We start from the raw sequence: 27,662 nt of genomic DNA, 5'->3' as shown, positions 1-27,662 counted from the left end.
CCATCCTTCTCTAGGGCCTGCCCACTTTCCCTCCCTACCAACTTCTCTCCAGGAGGGGCTGGGATGGGGTCACTCTCTTACCTCTTGCTTTCGGTAAATCTTCAGTTCTTCTATCTGCTTAACAATAACTCAACCACAACATATATCCTACATAAAGAACCCTTATCACAAGGGATCCTTTTTAAATTCTTAATTCTTCAGGGGTCCTGTAGAGGCCATACTTGCCCATAAGCAAGGGTTATGTGTGACCACACAGACAGACATGAAGCAAAAGGAGAGTCTCATGGAATGTTTATTTTAGATGCCATTTTCATTTGGGCTTTAATCCTCACCTCTGCTTTCCATTCTTTTCTGGGAATTCCAAACTGTTTCTTTTAAACAAAATATTATTTAAATATGAGTCTCTGAAGTCATGAGAGACTTTTCTTCTCTCCAAATGGGAAGGACACACGGCTTCTATTGTTATGCAGCATTTTCAAATACACATGTCAATATGTATTTTATAGACTACTAAAACATAAAACCCTTTATCCTTTGAGGTTATTGATGTACCCTAAGTCACCAACACATCTCACAATACAGTAACTTCTATTCATTTTCACGATGGAGGTGGGAACTAGACTAAAAAAGAGCATTTTAATCCCTGAGGTGTCAGTTAAAATGCAGAGGTTGCCAAGATAATTTTTGTCTTAAAAATTAGCTTTAAATAATTAGCATAGATCATGCTATCTCAATCAAAACCACTTCCACTGCCCGGAATCCTTTAGAAAATTGCATTTTCTGGGTTAAGTTCACCCTGATATCCTCAGCTCTCTAGCTATGAGATTTTTTTTTTTCCTTTTGTAAAGGAATTGCACAGTGGTAAGTCTGCGCAAACTTCTGAGCGCCTCAGAAAGTGTGAAGGTCCATCCATCCTTTCAGCTTATCACATTGCTGTCAAGTGGTTAAAGAGGAAACCTCAGCACCATTCCAAGACCTGGAAAGGTTGGGCTTGTGTGCCCATGTGGGTGTCAAGACCTGGAAAGGCAGATGCCCCTGCTTGGATTGTCTATATCTCCAGAGGTAAGAGTCTAAAGCAAACCCCCATGCCCTTGGGAAAGCAGGCTGGCCCTGTGCTTCTCTCCAGACACATTAGCAGAGCTGGCTTCCGTTACGCACACCGTCCCTGCCTGCAGAACCCACTCTTTTCCTGGCAGCCTGCAGAGGTTCTGGGGTCCTAGTAGTAGCGGTTTAGGCTCCTGGTGCCAGGCACCTCGGGCTGCCCATTCATCCAGATCTCCCTGATGATGCGCTCGCGCTCCTCCAACCGCTGTGCGCGCTCCAGCTCCTCTGCAGAGGTGAACACGTTCTTGTTCAGAGTCCTCTCGAATCGGCGGTGTCTGCGCACCGACAGGTCCGAGGCTGTGTCCTCGCTGCCATCCTCACTGTCGCTGCTGTCGCTGCTGCTCTCGTGGTCCTGCAAGCACCTCCTCCGTGGACCCCGCTGGCAGTCAGTGTGGCAGGAGATCCTCATCACCAAGGCGGCCAAGGTCAGGAAGAGGCCGATGCACACACCAGAGACGAAGTACAGAGCGGCTCGCTCAGGGTTTTCTGCAGGGAGAGGAAAGAGAATGCTTTGGACAGGAGCCATGTCTCCATGCAGGGTCAGGGACGCTGGCCCATGCTCTCATCAGGCACTGAGCTTGGATGGCAACCAGTACCAGCCTTCCCAGGAACAAATGTCATAATGTTTACAAATAGTATGGCTTGTGCCTATAAATTATCCCAGCATTTGAGAGACTGAGACAGGAGGATTGCTGGGAATTCAAGGCCGGAGTGAGACTATCTCAAACAGACAACAGAGGGTGGCAAGATGGCTCAGTGAATACAGATTTGAGGTAGATCACTGAATCTACTCTGAGAAAAAAGATAAAGAAATAATAGGATAAAAGGGTAGATCATAGAATCTACTCTAAAAAGAAAAAGGGGAAGATATAAAAATCACAAAAGGTACATTACCGAATCTATTATGAAAAGAAAAAAAGAGAATATAGATATAATAAGATAAAAAGGGAGATTATTAAATCTACTTTTAAAAAGGAACTATTTGTTTTAAATAAGATAAGTAATGAAATTTTTTTGTCTGAGTTCATCAAATGTTACTGGACTGGACATTGTTAATATATATAATGGAGTTTTTATCTGAATCTGTCAAATGTTAATGGACTAGACATCGTTAATGTAATTCTTGACTGTATATATTGTATATACTTATTGGGTTGTTTTTCTTGTATTAGTTATAAGCTTTTTTTAATTTTAGACAGAAAAAGGAGGAAATGTGGTGGTATTGTGTTCCCCAAAATATTGTGTACCCTAAACTTATCTCGGGTCAGAGAACAGAACAGCCACTAAAAACAGAGGCTAGAAAATGGTGGCACTCACGCCTTTAATCCTAGCATTCCAGAGGCAGAAATCTGTTTGGATCTCTGTGAGTTCAAGGCCACATTGGAAACAGCCAGGCATGGTGACTCGTGCCTTTAATTCCAGGAAGTGAGTCTTTAATCCCAGGAAGTGAGGGCAGAAAGCAGAAAGGTATATAAGGCGTGAAAACCAGGAACTCAGCTGGTTATGCATTCAGGCTTTCGAGAAGCAGTTCAGCTGAGATCCATTTGGATGAGGACTCAGAGGCTTCCAGTCTGAGGAAACAGGATCAGCTGAGGAACTGGTAAGATGAGGTGGCTGTGGCTTGTTCTGCTTCTCTGATCTTCCATCATTCACCCCAATACCTGGCTCCTGGGTTTGATCTTATTAATAAGACCTTCTAAGATTCCTGCTACACAGATTTTTAACTACAAGCCTGAAGACCTGAATTCTATCCCAGGAATCCACATTGTGGGAAAGAAAGAATGGATGGATTCCCTCAAGTTGTCCTCTGAGCCCCACAGGTGTGTCATGGGAGAGTGCACTGGAAAACACACACACAAGGAAATGTAATAAAATGAAAAAGAATGAAAAAGGCAGGATGGATGGATGGGTGGGTGGGTGGGTGGATAGATAGATAGATAGATTGGTATTGACAACTGACCAACAACACATCTGTTAGAGGCAAAGGTATGTGAGATTATCACTATTTTCAACTTTAACTTTGAAATTATTTTCAAAATGAACTTATGTATAGTCTCTGGGTCTGGTTAATTTTGGTGTTGTGTGTGTGTGTGTGCATGTGTGTACAACTTTTTTATACTAAAGTTTAGAAGAATTTTTAAAGTTAAAAGACCCAAGAAATTAAAAGATAGAAAAACTATAATTCAGCCCTTCCCTCATGGAGCAACTGTGTTCAGTTTAAGCAATGAGTCTTTATGAAGACGGTCTTCCTGAGTGCCTGAGGTTTCTGTCCGCCAACTCACTCACACAAGCCTCTAAATTACTGCTAATCACCATGAGGTGAACCCACCTTCCGGTATCCATGCCCTTGGTCAATCAACCTCTTCTCAAAGTCTGGAGCTAGCAAGTGGATGAACCTGAGTGTGTGTTCGAGAGTGTGTGCATGTGTGAGTGTGTGTGCACATGCATATGGAACTCAGAGGTCAATCCTGGGTACTCTTCAAGCACCAGCTGCCTTGCTCTTTTGAGACAGGGTCCCTTGCTGACCTGGAACATGTCAAGCAAACGAGATGAGCCAACCAGTGAGCCACCCAGCGTCTCCAACCATCCATCTGATGCTGGGATTACAAGTGCATGCCGCCATGCCTGGCTTCTTTTTTTTTTTAATATTTTCTTAAGATTTATTTATTATGTATACAGAAGAGGGTGCCAGATCTCATTACAGATGGTTATGAGCGACCATGTGGGTGCTGGGAATTGAACTCAGGACCTCTGGAAGAGCAGTCGGTGCTCTTAACCTCTGAGCCATCTCTCCAGCCCCATGCCTGGCTTCTTAAATGTGGATTCTAGGGATCAAACTCAGACCCTCACACTTGCAAGGCATGCGCTTCACTGAAGGAGCTGCCTTCCCAGGTCCTACTAACTTATTTCCACACAATATGGCAAAAGCAATATGTGATTCTAAGATGAGGTCGAACAAAGCTTCAATACTCATCCCTCACATTCTCATTCTCTTCCTCTCTCCCCACCTCCCCCTCCCTCCCTCTCTTTGCTCAGGAAGATGAAGTCAGCCACTGTGGGTAAGTTGTTTATATAGAGGTCCAAGTATCATGGAGCCAACAATGGCCTCTAGCTCACAGCCTTCAAAGGACTGAATGTTGCCAACAGCCATGTGGGTGAGTTTGGAAATGAATCATCCTCAGAAAAAGACTGAGGTGAGGTGATCCAAGCCTGGCTTTCCAGCAGCCTTCCGAGGGGCTTTGAACTAGAGAGCCCAGTTAAGCCACACACAGCTTTCACAGCCACAGAAACTTAGAGGTGTGTGCAACTTTTAATATTTATTCATATCTACATTTATGTTTATGTGGGGGATCATGTGCATGTGGGTGTAAGCACTTTAGAAGGCCAGAGGCCATCAGGTCTCTGAGAGCTGAAGTTAGAGGTGGTCATGAACTGCTCGCTGTGGGTGCTGAGAACTGAACTCGGGTCCTCCACCAAGGCAGTACCTGCTCTTAATTACTAAGCCATCTATGCTGTTTAAGACACTAAGTTTGGGATAATTAGTCATGGATCACTCATGCAATCAATCACACATCTAAAAACAGGATAGGCATTGAGGAATGACCTCATCAAGTTCACTAAAAGAGAAGGCGGGCCTGGGGGTTCCGCCAGAGAAAACTCTAATTGTTCTGTAGATGAGGTGTACACTCAGCAGGGCTCTCAGTGACCCGTGTGGTGTACACTCAACAGATGAGAACCATTAGGATGAACAGAGTCCTTTTCATGAAGATATGCCTGGCCCAGGTCACAGGGCATGGTTAGATGGACAAGATTTACATACACATCAGCAAATCAATTTTTCCACATTCTGTAGTCACTTGGAAAATGAATCAACATGTTATTTTTGTAGATTCAAACAAGAGAAATGAGATCACAGATGACATGGAATTGTTTTGTAAACTTAAAGTTAGGCATGGTGGCACAGACCTGTAATGCCAGCACTCTGGGAGTGGAGGTAGGAGGACCAGGAGGTTAAGTTCATCCCCAGCTACTGAGTTCAAGGCCAGCCTGAGCTACATGAGGACCCTGCCTGTGTGTGTGTGGGGGGGGGAGGGGGTTCTTAGTGAGATTTTCAGATTTGTGTGTTTATGGTGATAGAAGAGTACTCTGTGGAACAGACCCATAAAGTTCATTAAATTGTGTATTGATAGCCTGTAAGCTGTTTCTCACATTTTTACACATTAATGATTTAAAGATGGAGCTGACAAAATGGCTCAGCAGATAGGAGCGCTTGCTGAGCAAGCCTCGCCTTCAATCCCTGGAACCCACGTAAAGGAACGAAAACAGAAAACAGGACCCTAGAGCACGGTGTACTCTCCTTCCTGGATTCTGCAAGGTAAGTGGCCATGTTCTGCCACAGTGTCCCACAATGGTTGACTGAAATCTTTGAAATAATGAGCCAAAAGATATCCTCCAGCCTTTAAATTATTTCCTGTGTTTGGTCATAGCAATGATAAATGAATATCATCGGATCTGAGAAAGCTTCCTATAAAAAAAAATTTCTGAGCTACGAGTTGATGGCTGTGATGAGTTATAGCCATGTGGAGATCGAGAGAAATGTTCCAGCGGGTACACAGGCGTGAAAGATGTGCCGCTCTACGGGAAAGCATGAGATGTGAATCTTAAAAAGAGGGGTGAAGTTCGTGGTCTCTGGGTTTTGCAAATCCTCCTTTCTATTGCTGTGATAAATAAAACAAAACAATAAGTGACCAAAAGAAACTTGATGAGGGGAGGGTTTGTCTGGCTTACCTGTCCCAATAATAATAGTGCATCACTAAGGGAAGTCGGGGCAGGAATTCAAGTAGGGCAGGAACCTGAAGGCAGGAACTTGAGCCAAAGCCATGGAGGAATGCTATTCTCTGGCTTGCAGACATCCCCTTACCTCCAGACTACTCAGCTTTCTTTCTTACATAACCTAGGACCACCTACCCAGGGGAGGCACCAGCCACAATCAATCAAGAAAATGTTCCATAGACTGGCCTACAGGTTAGTCGGATGGAGGCAATTCCTCCACCAGATATGTCTAGGTTTGTGTCAAGTTGACCAAACTAGCAGGCACATCTAAGACTAGTTCACGCTCACCTGAGGACAATATGCTATCTAATAATGTCAGCTTGAGATAAGTCTGACTCGGTGACTCATTGATCCTGGGCCTGAGCAAAAGTAGAAAGTCAGTAAGCTCTCAGATACATGGGATGTGACTTAGGCAATTAAGAACCTTCCATGAGCCGGGCAGCGGTGGCACATGTCTTTATTCCCAGCACTCGGGAGGCAGAGCCAGGCAGATCTCTGTGAGTTCAAGGCCAGTCTGGTCTACAGAGCAAGATCCAGGACAGGAACCAAAACTACATGGAGAAACCCTGTCTTGAAAAACCAAAAAAGAACCTTCTATGAGATTAAAGCCCATGAACCGTCTTTCTGTTGTGCAGCAGGAGGAGGGCAGTCCTATCAGTCACTTCAGCCTGGGTCCATCTCAGCCTCCTAGAACCTCAAGTCCCATCGCACATGATAAAATACAGATGGAGGGGGCTGGAGAGCTGGTTCAATGGGTAAAGCGTCAGCTGCTGCACCAACATAAGGATCTGGGTTCGTATTCCCGCTACCCATTAACAGTTGAGATGTGGGCACATTGCCATAAGCCCAGCTCTGGAGAGGCAAAGACGAGTAGTTCCCAGGGACTCACTTGCCAGACAGCTGAGCCAAATCAGTGAGTTCAACAAGAGACCCTGTCCTAAAAGCTAAGGGGGAGAGTCTGGGAGAGGAGGACAACTGACTTCAGTCTCTGGCCTTCACATACGGCCTCACAGGTGAGTGCAACACACACATACACACACACACACACACACACACACACACACGAGAGAGAGAGAGAGGAGGGGGGAGAGGGAGAGGGAGAGAGGGAGAGAGAGAGAGAGAGAGAGAGAGAGAGAGAGAGAGAGAGAGAGAGAGAACTGAAATGGAGTGAATGGGTGGTGTGTGCCCCACACTAGAGCAGATGCAGAGAGAGACCAGGCAGGGTTGAGTCAGGGCTCAGGGGATAGATCTCTGAAAGGCAAGGGAGGCTCGGTCTGGGTGGCCCTATCAGACCTCATTCCAGTGATAATTCAGAAATGTATCGCTGGGAAAAAAAGCAAAATGAAAACCTATTTGCTGGAAAATGAGTTCTGCTGTTTACCAGAATCAAACCTCTCCCAGGGGCCATGTCCTGGCTTGGCTGCTCTGTGTGGAAAGATCCAACAACTCCATTCTCTCTAAAGCAGGCTGGACTCAGCCTCAAACACCCATCCCCAGGTGCTACCACCATTGATTTTCCTGCCACCATCTGCACAGGACAGAAATAAGGTCATTGTACCTGAGGTGACAGCTTGTCAGGAAGCCTAGAGTCCTTCCTCTACTACACAGCCACCAGGGCCCTTTAGGCCACTGATCCTGCCTGTATTGCTGAGTCTAAGAAAGCCTGGGCTCGGGCTGTGAGCTTTACTCCAGGGTGAGCTGTCTTCACGGTGGAAAGTGTGCGTAAGAGGGGAAGGGTAGTAGATGATTTTTTAAAGTTTTTATTTTGTATTTTCAAAATAGGGTCTCACGTAGCCCAGGCCAGCTTTGAACTCCTGATCCTCTTGCCTCCAGCTCCTAAGAACTGAGATCACAGGCATGCACCATGCCAGCCTCATGGATGGCTTTAACAAAGCCACTTTCAATGACTCTGACAGACATTTTCATGGTTCTTTCCATACTGTATGTAACTGAGAAGGCACTTGCGGTTGACAATGTGTTCACTTGCCCCCACCCCCACCGGCCCCCAAGACTCTCCCTAAAGATGCCCTTCCACACATGAACTGTGTATATCACAGTGGGCTATCATCAAGCACAGACATGGCCAGGGTGTGAAATAAAACACTGACAGTCGGGAGGCAAGAGCTACTAACACGTCCTTTTCCAAGTCATCTCCAGCTCTTAGTTTCCTGTGTGCTTGTGTGTAGTGAATCTACACGTATGTACGTGTTTAAGTGGAGGTCCACAGCTGACATTGGAGGTCTTCCTCAGCTGCTGTCCACTTTACTTTCGAGGCAGGGTCTCTCAACCCAGAGTTTGCTCTTCTGGCTAGTGGAGCTTGCTGCTGGCACCCCTGTCTCCCCTTTCCCAGCACTGAGAGTACAGGCTGCCGTGTCCACCTGGCATTTAAAAGGGTGAGGGGGATCTGAACACAGAGCTCTGATTCAAACAGCCACACTGATGGGTCAGAAATAAACTTGGAGTAGACTACCTTTAAAGATCCCTGGAGAGTTCAGGCCACTAATGTAGTCAACGGATTACTTCTGCTAAAGCTCCTCTCTCCATGTCTTGGAGACTTACCTCCACTCACTACAATATCATGGTCTCAGACCATGAGTTTTTACACAGTCACATTGATCACATACTCCACCACGGATCAGACACAAGTTCTTCATTTCCCAGTCCCATCACAAGCAGAATCACTTTGTATCCCTTTGTTATAGTCCGACTGTGAACTGTTCCTCCAGGCTTATGTCTGAACACCTAGTTCCCAGTTGGTCGTGCTGTTTGGAGGAGTTATGGGACCTTTAGGAGGTGGGCTCAGTGGAAAGAAGCGGGTCACTGGATGGGTGGGCCTGCAGATGGACAGCCCTGTCCCACATCCTGTCCTCTTCCTAATCCATCAAGATGTGGTGAGTCAGCCACAGGTTCCCACTGCCATGATAAACTTTATCCTTCAAATATGAACCAAAACAAATCCTTCCTCTCTTCTGTTGCTTCTTACCAGGCATTTGATCACAGAAAACAGAAAGAAACTAAGATAGTCCAACATAGGACCCGAAGAATGTTCACAGACATAGACAGAAATACATCATACTGTATATGCATGCACATAGACTCTCAGGGATGAGAGAGAGGGATGAAAACAGGAAGGAAAAGTGGAAAAAAGGCAAAGAGGAAGTTTGATAGGTGATTGACAGGTGATAGAAGATAGATAATAGATAGATAGATTGGAAGAAAGACAGATGGGTAGATAGAAGATAGAACAAAGATAAGAAAATGGATGAGTGGCCGGGCGGTGGTGGTGCACGCCTTTAATCCCAGCACTCGGGAGGCAGAGGCAGGCGGATCTCTGTGAGTTCAAGGCCTGCCTGGGCTACCAAGTTTGTTCCGGGAAAGGCGCAAAGCTACACAGAGAAACCCTGTCTCGAAAAACCAAAAAAAAAAAAAAAAGAAAAAGAAAAGAAAAAGAAAATAGATGGATAGACAGACAGAGGGGGCTCTCGTTTACTTAACCTTTGCCAGGGTCTGGGAAAATGTCTTTATGCTAGTCTTTTATCTTTAAAAAGTAGCACAATTTATGATAGTAAGTACTGGTACCCATGGTTAAAACAGTAAGACCGGGGTGACCCAAGCCCTTACTTGCATGAGATGGAAAGCCATACTTGAGACAGGTAGTAGGAAAGCAATCATTCTGACCTCCATACCCTGTCTTCACAGACCTGCTACACAGGCCTAACTTTTGCTGTTGTTAGGCTGTTTGTCTGTCTGTTTGTGAGACAGGATTTTGTTATGTTGCCTGGGCTGGCCTTAAAATCTTGTTCTTCTTACATCCGATTCCTGAGTGCTGGGATTATAGCCATGGACCACCATGCCTACTCAGTGGGCCTCACTTTGGAACCTGCTATTCTCTTTCTAGCCTAACTAATTTTTCTCTCACGTCAGAAAACACTTTCTTTGACATACAGCATCCCAGATGTCCCCAAGCTGATGGACGCATCAAGGCAGGTTTTCTGAGCTGGTGTAATTCGAATCATGCTAACTCACTTTTCTGACGCCGTCCAACTCCAGTTCTGGTCTGTTTGTTTTCATTCTCCTCTAATACTTCCCGCTCCAGGTCACTTCCCTCTTGGCCAACGACCCACCCTGGTCTTGACCACATTCAGAGATCTGTGAATTAGCCAGGAAGCAGGGGGAAGAGGGCTTTTGTTGGCTGTTTTCCTTCAATAAATAAAAATAAATGTATTACTCTATCTTGCTTCCTGTAGGGTCATTGTTTTCACGAGCAGGAAGAGGCCCTTTGTGGAGGTTCTGAGGCCAATTTCATTTGCATGCTGGGAAGTCAGATCATGCCCAGGAAACTGTAGGAAGGAGCAGCCACACCAGGCCAGGCCCAGATCAGACCCGGTCAGCTGGTCTCCAGGCCAGCATACCATGTTCTCTGCCTGAGGTTTCTTGTCCTCAAAGTTTTCAGTCTTTAAGGGGGAAGGAAACACACTTCTGAAAATGGACTTTAGCGAGAGTAGCAGGGTTGTGTGGAATCAGGCAAGACTTGGCAGAATGTCTTCACTGAGTTCTCCATCATTATATAGATGGTCTTTGTGGGATTCTGTCCCACACCATAGGGAAGGGAAGTCTTCCACCAACACTCCAGGCCTCTTTGAAATGTCAAGGGAGGCTCCCTCAGTCTCTTCCACTTCTAGCTTGTCCTGCTCAGGACTGAGGAATACGGCACGCAGAATCTGTCCCTGCCAGGCCAGCCCTGACTTCTGCTCTTTTGGTCCTCCTGTTCACCTTTTCCTCCCTCCTCCTAGACAGTAAACACCCTACCAGGAAACTCCACACCCCGAGTTCTTATCCAGCCCATGGCTAACTTTCTCTCCCCTTAGCCCACTCAGTGGTTTTTTGTCAACTCGACATAAAGCAGTCACCTGGGAAGAGAGAACTTCACCTGAAGAATTGCTTGTATCAGACTGGCCTCGGGCCATTTCTCTGAGGCATTGTCTAAATTGCTATTTGATGGAGGAGGGTCCAGCCCACAGTGGAAGGTGCCGAGCCCGGGTAGGTGGGCCTGGGCTATGTCAAAAAGGAGGCTGAGCAAGCCAAGGGAAGCAAGCCAGCAAGCAGCATTCCTCCATACCTGCTTCAGCTCCCGTCTGCAGGTCCTGACCCTGGATTCCTTTGATGATGGACTGTGACCTCTAAGACGTAATAAACCCTCCTCCTCCTCCTAGTTGCTTTTGGTCACGGTGTTTCATCACAGCAACAGAAAGCAAACTGGCTTCCCTGGGGCCCGAGAAAGGAAGGGGAAGGAAGGCTGAGATGCATACCTGACTCCGATTTTTCCACTGCTGGAGACTCCGGCCCAATGTTTGTCTGAGTTTAATCAGTCTCTCCAGGCTAGGTAGCACGTTATGGACTTCTGCTATAATTATCTATCTGGCCATTACCTTCTCCACATGACAGTGAGAAATTTGAGGGCAGAAACTATGAGTCACTATGGGTTCTCAGAACCCAATCTGTGTGTTTATCATAAATATGGTGAATACTTTAAATCATGAATGACATTTAAATTAAATCATGAATACAAATTCTAAAAGTTCAGTTAATACATTTATTATATGTTCATAAGCGTAGCACATGTCTGGGTGTGTGAATGTGTCTATGGGTATGGATGTGTACTATCAGTTAGCTTTTCGTCTCTGTCACCAAAATACCTAAGATAAACAATTTAAGGATTTATTTTGGTTCACAGTTTCAGAACCAAAGTTTCAACTGTCATCTTGACACCATGTAGAATTACCTGAAAAGAGAGTCACAAAGGGGATCTGTCTAGATCAGATCTGCCTGTGAAGGACTGACTGTCCTGCTGATCTTAATGGACGTGTAAAATCCAAGCCCACTGTGGGCAGCGCCATTCCCTGGGGGTGGGTCCTGGACTGTGTAACGGAAGAAAGCAGAGCAGTAGGTATGGGTGTCTTCATTTCTCTCTGCTCTCGACAGTGGAGATGATAGATGCTAGCTGCTCAAATCACTGCCTCGGCTTCCTGCAATGACTGCCTGTCATCTGCAACTGTCCACGCAATGGAGCCTTTGTTCTTTAAAGTCACGTTAGTCAGGGGATGGTATCACAGCAACAGAAACTGAGGCACAGCGGGTTTGATCCATGGTGGTGTGGACAGATATCATGGCAGCGTTGGTGCGTGGCAGAGGACAGCAGGTTACCTCACCTCGTGGCACAAAAGTAGATGGGAAGACAGGAAGAGGCCAGGGAAAAAGTGTCTACAAGGACCCCTGGGTGACATACTCCTCCAACTGGGCTCTGCTTCCTAAAGTTTCCAGAAACTGCTACAACAACACCCCCAGCCACACAGCCTTGTGAGAGACACTTTACATCTGAACAGTGTGTGTGTTGTATCATAAATGTGTGTGTGTATGTAGATGTATGCACATATGATGAAATAACTTCAGAAGAATAGGAAACGGGGCCAGCAAGGTATCTCAGTGGGAAAAGGTGCTCTCTGCCAAGCCTGAAACCTGAGTTGGATCCCCAAAACCAACATGGTGGAAGGAGGGAACCAACCGTTACAGGCTGTGGTCTGACCTCTACATGTTTACCATGGCTAAAATAAATATTTAAAAAGTAGTGAGTCCTGGACAGATTTCTCAGTAGTTAAGAGCACTGGTTACTCTTCCAGGGGACCCAGGTTCAATTCCCAGCACCCTCATGGTAGCTTACAACCATCTGTAACTCCAGTTCCAAGGGATCTGACACCCTCTCATGGCCACCTCAGGCACCAGGCATGCACATGGTACACATGCATGTATGCAGGCGAAACACCTATACACATAAAATCAAATCAAATAAGAACAGGAGTATTTTGTGTCGAATACTGCTTCTTTTTTGCTTATTTATTGTTTACTGCCTTTCAGGGATTCTCAGAAAGAAATCTGCATCAAACAGGCTGTACATCACAATAGCTCCTCATATGTATTGCCAAGTGTTCTCTCAAAGTTGGCCCTCAGCCTCACATGAAAACGAACCCTCTTTTATCAAACTCATCCTAGCAAGGGAGACCCCAACTGTAAAAAATTTTGGGGAGCTGAGGAGATGGGTTGGTAGCTAAGAGCACCTGCTGCTCTTGCAGAGGACTCAGGTTCAGTTCCCAGAACCCCTTTCAGGTTGCTCATAACTGCCTGCAACTCCAGCTCCAGGGGATCCAACATCATCATCTGGGCTCCTCTGGCGCGCGCGCGCGCGTGCGCGCGCGCACGCACACACACACACACACACGCACACACACACACACACACAAATTCCTTTAAAGTTTAAAAATACATAAATAATAACGAATTTTTGAGAAACTTAATAAAGCACACCGTTCAGTTAAAGGGGACTTGCTTCATGCCACAGTCTCACTGTGAGCCAAGTGCTTTGGAACCTCTCAGCAGCTAAGGGCACAAAGTCCTCAGCTCTCAGACAGTAACAGAAGCCTGAAATTTTAACACTTTCTCCCGCGTTCGAATGTGTGACCCGCTCAGTGCGCTGCGGAAGTCTAAGGCCTTCTACTGCTGAAAGCCCCACCTCCTTCACACCAAGCTCGTGAGAAACTCCAGCCAGATTCCAACAAACTCCTGCACCATCAGGACAGCTGGATCTGCAGGTTATCAGTTAAACAAAAACTGCAAGCCGGGGGCTACAGGGCTGGCTCAGCTGATAAAGTCCTTGCTGTGTAAGCATGCGGACCTGAATTCAATCTCCAGCATCCATGTAATAATAAGAAGCTGGGCATGTGGCTTCTACCTATAATCTCAGTGCTGGAGTGGTAGAGACAGGCAGACACTTGGAGTTCTTCCAGCCAATCAGTGAGCTCCAGATTCAATGAGAGACCCTGTCTCAGATAACCAGGTGGAGAGCAATAGTGGAAGACACCTGACATTGACACCTGGCCTCCACACGTGCATAACACACACACACACATACACACACACACACACACACACACACGCACGCACACACACACACACACACACACACACACACACACACACCAATACAAACATGTACTTACACCACACACACATATGTAATAGGAAAAACATATAAGCTAAGTAGTGGAGATTGCCTGCAATCTTAGCAATTGGAAAGATCAGGCGTTCAAGGCCTTCCACAGCTACATGAGACCCTGTCTCAATAAACAATAAGAGTTTAAATATTGCACACACACACACACACACACACACACACACACACACACACCTTTAGTGATCCACCAAACCTCTTCACTAAGATACTACTATACACAAAATCAAATGGCAAATTAGAATATTTGTTATATTAGCAGAGACATGGGATTAATATATAAAGAATACCTAGAAACAGCATTAAGAAAGACAGCAACAGGGCTGGAGAGATGGCTCAGCAGTTACGAGCACTGGCTGCTCTTCCAGAGGACCAGGGTTCAATTCCCAGCACCCACATGGCATCTCACAACCATCTGTAGCTTCAGTTCCAGGGGATCTGATGCCCTGCTCTGACCTCAAAGCTGGTACATATACATGCAGGCAAAACACCCGTACACATAAAATAAAGAAATAAATATTTTTAAACAAAGTAAGTAACAATTAATAAATAAATTTTGGGGTGGATCTGAGAAATTCACAGGGAAAAAAGCAATTGGTATGGGTCTCAGCATATGAAAGATGTCCCCTAACAGGGACTGGGACACTGTAGGCCATAAACTACGTCTGATGTGACTCCTGCACTTATAAACAAAGTTTTACTGAAAGGCAGCCATATCTGTTCAGTTATATAGCCTTTGTCTGCTTTTGTGTTCCAGTGGAGTTTAATTGGTAGGACATAAGCTGGACCATAAAGCTGAAAACACTCTCTGGCATTTTATAGGAAAACAAAGTTTGCTGACCCCTGGCCAACAGAAATTAAATTACATTTAGGGAGCCTTTTCCATCTATCAGATTGTCAAAACTCCAAAAACAACTGAAAACGCTGTTCTGGGGCTTTGCATAGTTCTCTTTAAAAAGATTAGTAAAGCTCTTTCGGCAGCAACTTGGTGACATTTTTCCTTTGAATGTGTATGGGACGTGATCCAGCCAGTGTACTTTGGGAAACCAAGTCTGGAAATGCACTTGAACGCGTATGCTGTGGTTACTTATCACTGCTCTGTTTGAGAAAGGTCTGAGCCATTCCCACTGGCATCTGCACAGGGCTGGCTAAGCTTGGGGCCATCTGTGCAATGGAGAACTAGGCAACTGTCTAACAGGACAAGGACGGTTACTCTCTGCTAACCCGAGTGTCTCCAGGACATAATGCTTAGTGGGACAAGCAAGCACAGACAGTGTATTCGATTCACTACTCATCTATGAAATAGGGGAAAGGTGACAAGAAGGGTACACCAAAGCCCAGGAGCGGAACTGGGTGGAGGGCCAGCCGTGAGATTAGACTTCTTTCTATGTCTTTTCACAGGGTGATAAGGAGAAAGAGAGGACAGGACGTGCTCAATGTATGTTGATGGGAGACAGTGACCAGCAAGAAACTCACAGAAAAGGTAACGTTAAAAGAAAACCCTGAAAGAATGGAGTCCTGAGCCAGGCATATACACTAAAGAGCCCAATCATTAAGTTAAAATGAGTAATTATTCCATTTATTCTTTCTAATGACCCTATTAGGAATTATTAATGAGGCTATTATTATTAATGACATTATTATCCTCTTTATAAAGCATTATATTCTGGTTCATGAGTTGCTTGCAATAGTTAAGATGGGAAATGTTAATTCTCTCAAATACAAGTGCTGGGAGAGAAGGACTAAAATACAAATCAAGGAAATGTGGATGAGTGAGAGAACTCCACCCGCGAGAGAACTCTCCAGCCTCATTAGACAACCAAGTTAAGATTTTACACTACCTGTAGCTAACAAAAAGCATTAACAGTTAAAGCATACAAAGCATCTGGATTATTTTGGTATGTGTATGTGCCTGTGATGTGTGCCTATGTGTATGCATGCTTACATGTGTGCGCACACATACACGTAGAAGCCAGAGGTTAACATCTGGTGTCTTCCTTGACACTTTCACGCTGAGGCAGCGTCTCTCCCTTGGGCGCCGAACTCACCCATTTGGCTAGTCTAGCCAGCCGGCTTGCTCCAGGATCTCCTGCCTCCACCTCCCGTGTTCCGGGATTGCAGGCAGGACACCACACTCACTGGCATTTATGTGGGTGATGGGGATCTGAACTCTAATCCTCACACTTGCTTGCACAGCAAGCTCAAGATAGCAACAAAATAAAGCGAATTTCATCAACAAAATAAAGTGCATTTTATGCGCTTTAGACGGACCGTTCTGCTCTAGAAATACAAATTATGGACTAGAGGCAGGAAGATGGTGGACAATACCATTGTGGTAATTTGGGCAAACGCAAGATGAAGTTCAAACTAACTCAGTGCCAGAGGCCATGAAGGGGGACACAACGGAAGAACCGGAAGGGGTGAACAGACTGACCTAACCAATGAGATGTGGTCTACAAAGAAGACACAGGAAAGAATCTTATTTCTGAGTAGGTATAAAGAACAGTCTGGTCTAGAAGCTATGGAGCTCAAGAAGACAGAGAAACGGGAATTTTCTAATGTACGTATGACACAAGTAGAAATTAATAGTCTAGTCAAATATTATTCTTATAAGGTGCCACCCATGAGTTACAGGATAGAGCTAAGCAGGCTGGGAAGGGGGTGTGGCTCAGTCAGTAAAGCATTTGTCCTGCAAGCACAAGGATCTGAGTTTGGTAACCAGAACCCATATTAAAAAAAAAAAAAAAAAATCCGGGTGTGCTTGCTCGTAACCCCAGCGCTGAGATGCGGAGGCAGGCCGATTCCTGGGGCACACTGGCCAGCTTGGCCCTCCTTTGCCAATTTCAGACCACAGAGCAGCCCTGTTTCAAAAAAACAAATAGAACCCCGCAGAATGACAGCTGAGGTCGTCCTCTGGCCTCCATGTGCACATGTATGTACATGCCCCAGCACACCCAGTACCACACAGACACAACACACAAAAAACAGAAGTAATCAAAATAATATTAAAAGTACACAGACACCCACTTGATCTCAGCACCCGCATACAAATCACAGTAGAATGCAGTACATTTAAAACGGACAGTAGCAGGAGTACACGTACCACACATCATACATGCATGTTCTCTATCCCCTTCATAGCACACCAGTTACATATTTCTATTTCATTTCATATTCAGCACATTTTTAGATTTTTCCCATCAAAATTATTCTGAGAGTTCTTGTCCTCATAACAGTGTGGCTGCCTACATCTCTAATTATGCCCTTCGAAGAAATTCCTAGCAGTGGATTCCTAAGTACATAATATATGCACATGTAAGGCTTTGGGCAGATATTGCAAAACTATTCCCTAGAGAACGTCCATCAGTCTGTGACTCCATCAGCTCCGCATGCAAACACTGGCCTCCCTGCACTTCCATCCTGTCCTCATTTTTCATGTACTTGCTAGAATTTTAAATGGTTCGGTTTTATCAGCCATTTGCATTTTTTCCTTCTGCAAACCGACAATTCTGGTCCTTTGTGGCCTTTCCTTTTGGGACTCTTATTAAATTTGTGGAATTTTATGTTACATATTTCAACAGTTTATCATTAGTAACTTTTTTTTTTCTTAAAGAAAGAGTCTGTCTAGTATAGTGATTGCAATCGTAATCCCAGGACTTGTGAAGCTGAGGCAGGGGCATCACCACAAGTTAGAGGACAGCCTATGCAATGCAGTTTATCACTTCTTTTCAAGGAGTGTTTTGTTGAACTGGTACTGTTAATTATTAGAATATTCAATGTTGAGGCTGTACTAAGAATGGTGACACTTTACAACAGTTACGGTGTAAGAGTCATGTCACACACACACTGGACAAGATTTATCCAGAAGCAAACAGCAAGATCACAGTAGCATGTCACAGGCTCAGCTGGGATCAGAGGCCATGTGGGTCTGCTGGCTTCCACATGCACACACATCAACCCTACCTAGAGAATCAGAAAGCAAAGCCAGCCCTCCCACAAAGGAAACTTAATAAAAAACAAAAAAACAAAACCCAGTCCCTTCCTCTTCAAACAACACCCAGAAATGGCAGCTAACAGACACAAAACAAAAGCCAGCTACCAAAAGATGAAAAACTCACTCAAGCGGGCTGGAGGGTTTCCACATGTAATCAAAGAGCTGCTACTATATAAAAATGTCTGGTCCACAGAAACAACCTCAAGAAGTCAGTCATCTTACAGAAAAGCACAACTTTGAGTCTCTCTCTGTCTCTGTCTCTCTGTCTCTCTGTCTCTCTCTTTCTCTCTCCCTCCCTCCCTCCCTCCCTCCCTCCCTCCCGGGAGGTTCAAACACCTCATATGACCCCTAAAACTCACACACACACACACACACACACACACACACACACACACACACACACCCGGGGGGGGGGGGAGATTCGTCAGACAAAGGACTAAGACAGTTGTGCGCTTTAGAAGTAGCAAGTGTGTTGCCAAAAAAAATGGGCTTCATGGGTTGGACAAGAAGCAACTTGTATCAGTCAGGATTCTTCTAAGGAACAGAATGAATAAGGGGGTAGACATTGTTAGATTCATGATCAGAGGCTATAGAGTCCTACAGTCTGCAGGCTGGAGAACTGAGGAAGAAACCACTGCTCAGTTGTTGGAACAGCTGAAAGCCCCAGAATAAGAGGGACCAGAAATCAGGCTGAAGGGCTGGAATGATTTTATGCTGGTAGAAGTCCCCGTTGAAAGATGGACTAACCCAGAATCTGATGTCAACGATCAATGCCAGCAGCAAGAAAAGCACCACTCAGAGAGAGTCACACTTACCTGTGACAGTTTGCTGTAATTACCAACTTAACACAATCTTGAATCTTATGGGGAGAGAATCTCAGTGATAGTTGTCTAGATCAAGTTAGCCTGTTTGCAGGTCTGTGGGAAACTGTCCTGATTGAGTTCATCGGGGTGAGAAGACCCAGCCCACGATGGGCAGCACCATTCCCTATGTAGGGGATCCTATACTGTAGAAGAGTGAGGAAAGTGAGCTGAGTACAAGCATGCATGCATTCATTCTCTTTGTTCTTGACTGTGGAAATGACTAGTCATTTCAAATTCAAGCCACTTTAACTCTCCTGTAGTTCTGGACTCTAACCTGGAATTGTGAGCTAAGGTGAACTCTTTCTTTCTCTCTCACCTAGGTTGTTTTTGTCAGGGTTTTTATGGCAGTGGCAGAAAACACCAGTAAGACACCACCCTGTGTACAAGTATGGTACACTTCTTCCTCATTTTTGTTCCACTTAGACCCTCAGCCCGGGAATGGAGACACCCACACTCAAGATTAGTCTTCCCCACGCGGTTCACTGTCCTGTGCCAATCTCCAAAAAACCTATTAGACAAACCCAGACATGTGCCAAAGCTCTAGGCACCTCTCAATCCGTTCAGATTGACAACGAAGACCAACCAGCACACAACTGAAACCCTGGGAGTAAGCAGGAGGTGTTGGGCCCCACTGAAACTACCAACCAGCTAGAGGAGAAAGGACATGGGAGAGAGGCAAGGCAAGGTCAAGATATTCCAAGTTCTCCTGCCATGTTTTACATCCTGGCTTAATCTATTACTGCATTTTCTTTAAGGACAATAATATTTTTATCTATTGTATTCATCTTTGCATTTAGATTTTTTTTCATTGCCGTTATAATTGAGGAGTGTCCTGATGTCAGAATAAAAGGAAATTACGTATCTGTGTGTGGGTATGTGCACCTATGTATTTGTATATTTGTGTGTGGGAATGTGCGCCTGCATGCAGGTGCCTGTGGAGGCCAGAAGAGGATACAAGATCTCCTAATGCTGAAATTACAGGAGGTTGTGAGCTGTCAAGTGTGGGCGAGGGGAACCGAACTTGGGGTTCCTCTACAAGAGTAGTATTCACTCTTAACTGCCGAGCCACCTGTTTAGGCACTCAGAATCAATTTTAATCATTGTCTTTTCATTACACATAAGAAATTTTTCAGACCACAGCCCATAGAACCATAGAGGCTATATATATAGTAGGGAGGTCCCTAGGACGACTGTGGCTTATAATAAATTTCAGTTCTACTCAATTATTGAAAAAAAATAGCCAAATGAATGGAAACACATGAACTATGAACCAAAGGCTGAGGGGCCCCCAGCTGGATCAGGCCCTCTGAATAGGTGTGACAGTTGATTGGCTTGATCTGTTTGGGAGGCATCTAGGCAGTGGGACCGAGTCCTGTGCTCATTGCATGAGTTGGCTGTTTGAAACCTGGAGCTTATGCAGGGACACTTGGCTCAGTCTGGGAGGAAGGGACTGGACCTGCCTGGACTGAGTCTACCAGGTTGATCGCAATCCTCGGGGGAGGACTTGTCCTGGAGGAGGTGGGAATGGGGGGTAGGCTGGGGGTAAGGGGAGGGTGTGGGAGGGGGGAGAATAAGGGAACCCGTGGCTGATATGTAGAACTGAATGGTATTGTAAAATAAATAAATAAAAATAAAATAAAATAAAACAAACAAAAAAAGAAATTTTATTTTCTGGCATTCATTTTAAATCTTAGCCCATGCTTATTTAATTTAAAAACTGTTCACATGTATTTATTTATTGGGGGGGCACTTGCTCCATGGCATGAATGTGGAGGTCAGAAGACAACTTCCTGGAGTTGGTACTGTCTTTCTGCCGTGTGGATCCTGGGATCCAAATTCAGGTTGCCAGGCTTGGTAGCACGTACCTTCACCTGCTGAGCCATCTCCTCAGCATCCCGCCCTCCCCTGCCTCTCTCTCTCTCTCTCTCTCTCTCTCTCTCTCTCTCTCTCTCTCACACACACACACACACACACACACACACACACACACACACACACACGCTTCCCTAAAAGAAGGAAAAGTTTTACTGTATCCCACATAATAACTAATTCCAGTGTAATGGGGTAGGGGAAATGGAGGTTGGAGGAGACAGAAAAATGGGGCCATGGGCTTTTTCAGCCTCAACACGATCACAAGACACCCAGTAAACAGCAGCCAATTCCATGAATTACCACATTCAGTGGTCACAACTCAGGGTCAGGCTGGTCAAAATGGAAACTCGCCAAGTGCCTCCTGTGCTGAGCAGAGAGCCAAAGTCCAGCGCTCTGTTTGCTTTCACCAGAGGCATTTCCATCCAAGAGCTGGTTTGCAGGTGCCCCTCAGATTGTGGGAATCCCAGACCCCCAGCTGTCCACGACCTCGCCGTGGGGAAGTATTCAGGACAGAGTCAGTACAGCCTGCTCCAGTCACTGTGCAAACATGTTGTCACAGCCCCCGAGTTCCCTTCTCCAGCTTCAGTGTCCTTTATCCCCAGCACAGCTCAAAGGAACCGCAAAGGGGCTGGAAGTGTGTGGCTCAGCGTGTGGAGTGCTAACTTAGTCTGCATGAAGCCCTGGGTTCAGTCTCCAGCACAAACCACAGGCGGCGGCACAAGTTCACGGGACATTTGGAGACAGCCTGTGGGACTCTGTCTCCATTTAAAAAAAAAAAAAAAAGAGTGAAATCTCTCTGTTGTGTGGATGCCCAGGAAGGAGGGAGCAGCTACCAGATTTCCTTAAATGAGGCAAAGGATTGCATTCTCTGCATCACGAAAGAAGAACCAGGACATATGGCAGCCGTGGCCTAGATGCCCGGTGATGGTCAGTGTTAATGGTCAACTGACAGACTTCAGTGCACCTGTGAGGGGTTGTCGAGACTAAGGTGAGCCTCTGAGAGCATCTGGGAGAGGTTATCTTTTTCAATATATATATTTAATTCTTTGAGAATTTCATACTTTCATACAATGTATTTTGATCATATTCACCCACCCTCTTCCCCCAGCTCCTCCGAGACTCACTTTTACCCCCTCCCAACTTCATGTCCTTTGGGAGATTATATTTATTATGCTAATTAATGTGAGAAAATCAATCTCAGTTGGGAAAGGTGGAGCCATCCCCTAGGCAGAGCAGAGGATCTTGGCTATGTACACAGAGAGCAAGACCCAGATAACAACATGCCTGTGCTCACTGCTTTCTGTTCCTGGTTGTGAGACCATAGAGTCGGCTGCTTCAAGCTCCTGCTGCCTTGACTTACCGACATAATGGGGTAACCTTGAACTATCAGCTAAGGTATACCTTCTCTCTCTTAAGCTGCTTCGTCGAAATGCATGTCACAGCAGCAGGAAAGTAACTAAGACATGCCTTGTCTTGCCAACCACAAATGAGCCAGATGGGTTAGCAGCCCTCAGAAGCTCCCTTACAGTGGCTGAGCCATTGTAAATAGAAGCATTGGGCTTTTACTTTGAATTCTTAAGTTACCAATATGAACTCTGGCTAGAAAAATCAGAAAATAAAATTCTTCCCCCAAGGGGAGTGGAATCAGAACATCAGGCCCTTCTTCATACAGTAGCCATACAACTCCAGGCAAAACAAAACAAAATACAAGCAAGTTATCAAAACATGAAAAATTAAAACACTCACTCCAGCAACACAAGTCTGATCATTCAAACGAAAGAGCATTTCCATGTGACATTAAATAGCACCTTTTTATATGAACAGTGTCTAGTCTCCAGAACAAAAAAAAGAAAAAGAAAAAGAAAGTCAGCCATCTTGCTGAAGAGCATGACTTTGAATCAAGAAGAGGTTAACATCAGGTCTCTGAGAGTCACGTACCTTCTGTCTCCCTCTCCTCCTGAAGGCTCTCAAACACCTTAGATGGCCCCTGAAACACAACACAACACACACACACACACACACACACACACACACACACACACACACTCACATGAATAAACATACTCTCTCTCTCACACACACACACATATGCATATACACACACTCTCCCTCACACACAGACACACTCACACACACTCACAGACAGAGAAACCTGTGTGGGGTTGAGAACCTACAAAAATCCTCAGGCTGGTGGACTCCTCAGTACCTTGCTTATTAGTTGATGTGCTGAGGACAGAAGCCAGCAGCAGCCCCTGGCCAAAAGGCTGCTAAACATTTCTCCAGAAAGACAAAGCTGTCGGGAGTATTCACCTGCCAAATTAGAGGATATCACACATTTTTAAATAAGAACCTGAAAAACTTTCATCCCAAACCCAGTGGAACAGAGCCTCCCCGTGATGACCACTCACTTCTCTCCTGGTACAAGACCAGACCCGGCCAGCAGGAAGCAGCCCAGGACTCAGTCCAGGGTCGCAGCCCTGGCCGGCAGACACCAGCACCCACCTGAGATATAGGAACAGGCTGCCAGGATGCTGCTGAGCAAAGCCATCTCCAAGGGCTCCTTGGCCACTGGCTCCGTGCTGGGGCTGAGGGGCAGCCTCATATGGCATGGGGAGGAGAGCTCCTGGACACTTCCGGATCCGCGTGGCCCCCTCCCTCTCTTCTCCTGTGTGGAGACATAAGGTGAGCAGTGAGGCACACACAGTCTGCTTTCCTGGGTTGTGTTTCCAGCAGCCTATGCTCAGTAACAAAAAGCCGGGGTCCCAAAGGAAGCCAGCTACCTTTCCCAGGCAGGGGTGAGGCGCCTGGTTTTCAGGAGGCGGTAACACTGCTGTTACGTGCTGTTCCTGACTTTTCTCCTTTCTCTGCCCTGCTGCGGCCCTCCCTCAGGCCGTTCCTCAGAGGCTTCACTGCATTCTCCCTGGTTCATCTTTGAGGGACAGTTCATCGGAGCCACGTCATCACCTCGGTGACGGCTCTGCTCCCGTGCCTTGCTGGAAGCCCACACCGATGACACGCATGTACTTTGATCAGGTGCCCTGTCCCTCGGGTCAAAATATGCCACCCTTGGAGATGGGTCAGCGACGTTCATCCCACAGCTGCCACCCTGTGTCCAGTCCTAAAATGCCCATAAAGACCTGGGAGCTCAGTCTGCTCCTGGATCCCAGCTTCCTGACTCCACGGCAACAATGTGTCAGGGATTAGAATAAGGATGGGGGGAATCTCAGAATCCAGAAGTGAGAGAGAAGTTTAAAAAAAACAAAACAAAACAAAACAATAAAGCAGAGTAGCAGGCAGGGGGATGGCACAGTAAAGTTGTTTCAGACATGGTAGTAGGTGGACTGCCCTGAAAAAGTACCCAATCTTTATTTTTTAAGACAATTTTTTCATTCATTTTACACACCAATCAAAGATCTCCCTCTTCCCTCCTCCCACCCTCTCCCAGCCTCCCCTTCCCAATCCATCCCCACTCCCTCCCACAAGAAGGCAAGGCCTCTCATGGGGAGGCACATTCAGTAGAGGCAAGTCCAAGCCCTTCCCCTCTGGCTCAAGGCTGCACGAGGTGTCCCATCATAGGTAGTGGGCTCCACAAAGCCCCCTCATGCACCAGGGATGGATTCTGAACCTACGGCCAGAGGGGGGCCCCCAAGCAGATCAAGCTACACAACTGTCTCACCGTGCAAAGGGCCTAGTCCAGTCCCATGCAGGCTCCACAGCCATTGATACAACTTTCATGAGTTCCCACTAGTTTGGTTTGGTCATCTTTGCAGGTTTCCCCATCATGATCCTGATGCACTTGCTCATAGAATTCCTCTTCTCTCTCTTTGACTGGACTCCTGGAGCTCTGTCTAGTGAATGGCTGTGGATCTCTGCATCTGCTTCCATCAATTAATTATTGGAGAAAAGTTCTGTGGTGACGGTTAGGGTATTCACCGGTCCGATCTCTGGGGCAAGCCAGGTCAGTTCAGGCACCCTCCGATACTTTTTTATTACTTTTTTTTTTTAAACTCAGAATTTCAGAATGAAGAGTGGGAGCTAAGGGGCTCTGAAAAGAGGTGCCTGGGGGGGTGCTGTCTGCTGGAGGGTGACTCCCCTCCCCCTAGCCTCTGAGCCACAGCAGTGTATGTCCTTCACGAGCCATTAACATTCCTAGAAGGTGAACACTGAAGGATACAGAAAAATAACGGGAGACCAGGCCACTGGCCAGCTCCTCGCCACCACGTGTGGGCTTAGCAGGTTCCAGGAGCCCAGGATCCGGGCAGAGGAAGAAGCTGCTGGACTCTTCAGTTCAGAGCCATCCCCTCCCACCTGTTCTCACCGATGTTCCATGATGCAGGCCACGTCACTCTCTTCTGAGGGTTGCAACTATCTCCCACATGCTCATTTGGATGCCTCTTCTTTCCTGACTCAAGCGAGTACCCACTCACCAGCAGGGACATATTTCAACAACATAGATTTGATCGCACAGCTGCAGCCGAAGCCCACAGCCAGTCTCCACTCACTTTAATAACAAACACAGGTACTTCTATGACTCTAACCTTGGTTCCTAGGGAACCTCCTCCGCAGGCCACACACCCACAGACGCAGATACAAGCTCACCGAGTGCTACTCCGACAATGCCAGATTGTCTTTAGTTCCCAGGGACGCCAAGCTCCTTCATCTGTACATGCATTTGACTGCGCTCTTCACTCGGCACCTACTGCTCTTACAGAGGAGTTGAGTTTGTTTCCCAGCACCCATGATGGGCAACTCACAACCACCCGCACCTCCGGCTTCAAGGAATTCAACACCCTTGTCTGGCTTCCTCGGGTACCCGCACTCACAGACAAATATCCCCACAGCCATACACATCATTAAAAAACATAGTGATCTCAAGTTGGTCCAGGTACTGTATCATGTAGATCCCTGGCCTACATCCTCACCGCCCAGGCCATCATCTGAGAATCAGCAGCATCAACACTGATTGGCAGCTTGTTAGGTCTACATAATCTTAGGCACCACCCCAGACCTAATAAATCCAAATCTGTTTCTAAGACACCCAGTTGAGTTGTTTGAAAAGTGTTGTAGTATATGACCCTGTGGGCTCATGTGGCCAGCACACTGTGAATTGACACACTAGCATAGAGATACAGGACAGAAACATTCAGCCACTCCTATGTACAGGGTTATGCCATGTTCCTCCAGGAAGCTCTCTGTCCCTTCTTAGCTCTGTGAGGACTGGTTCTCAGTCCAGGTGGCTTTGCCTGCTAGCACATATTTGACAGTATTTAGCATCATTTCTGGTTGTCATAGCTACAACACAAGGTGACACTGGTGTCTAGGGTTGAGGTTAGAGATGCTGCTAAATCTTCCATAATATACAGGACAGGCTTCTGACACAAAAAGCAATCTGGCCCAAAAGTGTTCACAGGGTTCTAGGTGATCAAGTATCATTTCTTCAGAGTCCAGCCTAAGCCAACCTCGGGTTTAGGAATCCCATGTGCCTTGTCCAAGACAGGAAGGTGGCAGAGAGAAGCTACCAGTGCCTTGTCTATGAGAGCACTGCTCCAAACTCTGGTCCAACAATGCAGTGTTCTTGGTGACCAGAAGTGACCAGGTTCTTGGAGAATAAGTTACAATAGCAAAATCCTCCAAAGATACCACAGTGGTTTATTAATCTGTAAGCAGAGAGCCCCTGGCTTAGAATGGCCCATCCTACATGGGAACCTCCAAAGAAGTATTTTCTTGGTTCACAGGGTACAAGGTCCATGCCAAGACTGGGATTCAGTCCTCTAGCACACTGATGCTAGGAATGATGGGAATTATGCTGGGAAAGGAAGAATTATAAGGGAGTTGGATATTTTTAAACCAGGGCTTTCCTCAAATGATAACCTATTGGGTTAATTATACATCCTTCTAGAGAACACTCTGTCAACACTCACCTAGCAATCCAGCATCTACCTGTTCTTGTGTGAATGAGAGAGTGTACACACGAGTATACAGCAGCATGTGTCCATGAGCACACCTGAAAACCAGAAGAGCTCAGATATTCTGCTGTATCATTCCACCTCATTTCTTGAGTCAGGGTCTCACTGAACCTGGAGCTAGGCTATCAGCCAACAATGTTTCTAAGGCACACACAGTCCTGGGATTACAGGCTTTTTAAGTGGGTGCCAGGGATTCAAACTCAGGTCCTCAGGCTTGTGCACCAAGTGCTCTTACCCACTGAGCTAACTTCCCAGGCCCCCAATTCTTAACTCCACAATGGCTTTCTTTCTTGCATCCATCCACAGCTTCTTCTAACTGGAGACTAACTGCAAAGTAATGGAAAGAAACAATCTCCTTCTAACACATTCATCCCGGTGCCTCAGCTTCCTGATGAAGACAAGACATCAACATGCCCCATCTTGCGAGACCCTAGATTGAATGGTTAATTGGATACATGGTGTGCTGTTTTCACTGGCTTCTACTTTACAAGTAACCTCATTCTCTCAGTTACAAATGCACATTCTCTGCAGCCTTGAGTCCGACCATGTACACAAAGTATAATCACAGAAATGAAATGTACCTGATGAGAGTGCATTGCACCTTATACTCAGAAGCAGTGTGCCCTCCCTAGGAAGTAAGCCCCCCTCCACTCCTGTGCAGGTAACTCTCAGGGCTAGGTAACTGTTGTTTTAGCTAGCTGAGGAGAGGTGGGCTGCCAGGAACAGAGACATATCTGGTAAGAACTGGTCCTCCTCAGTGAGGTTGGTTTCAGAGTTCTAACCCTGCTTGGCCTCAGTTGACTTCTCAGATACTGAAAGGGAAAAAGAAAAGGGACACACACACACACACACACACACACACACACACACACACACACACACCACAAGTCTTGGAGATCATCTTGTACCTTAGACCTGGTGCCATCATGAGTCCAACAGAGAGGTCTTGGGGGGGGGTCTGGGTCCTT

General features: G+C 46.1%; 1 protein-coding gene across 1 annotated transcript; it reads right to left on the bottom strand.

Annotated features, from left to right (window-relative positions):
• Positions 1–274: 274 nt before the first annotated feature.
• On the bottom strand, positions 275–23,352 carry Eva1a (eva-1 homolog A, regulator of programmed cell death). The gene is given in 3 exon segments (XM_028871377.2): positions 275–1,590; positions 23,231–23,318; positions 23,320–23,352. Coding segments are annotated over 3 exon segments (480 nt in total). The 5' UTR covers positions 23,338–23,352; the 3' UTR covers positions 275–1,216.
• Between the last annotated feature and the right edge of the window lie 4,310 nt (positions 23,353–27,662).

This window comes from Peromyscus leucopus, chromosome 3 (genome assembly GCF_004664715.2).
Source record: "Peromyscus leucopus breed LL Stock chromosome 3, UCI_PerLeu_2.1, whole genome shotgun sequence".
Lineage (NCBI taxonomy): Eukaryota > Metazoa > Chordata > Mammalia > Rodentia > Cricetidae > Peromyscus > Peromyscus leucopus.
Note: the sequence above shows the minus strand (reverse complement) of the source record. Positions and strands in the feature narration are given on the sequence as shown.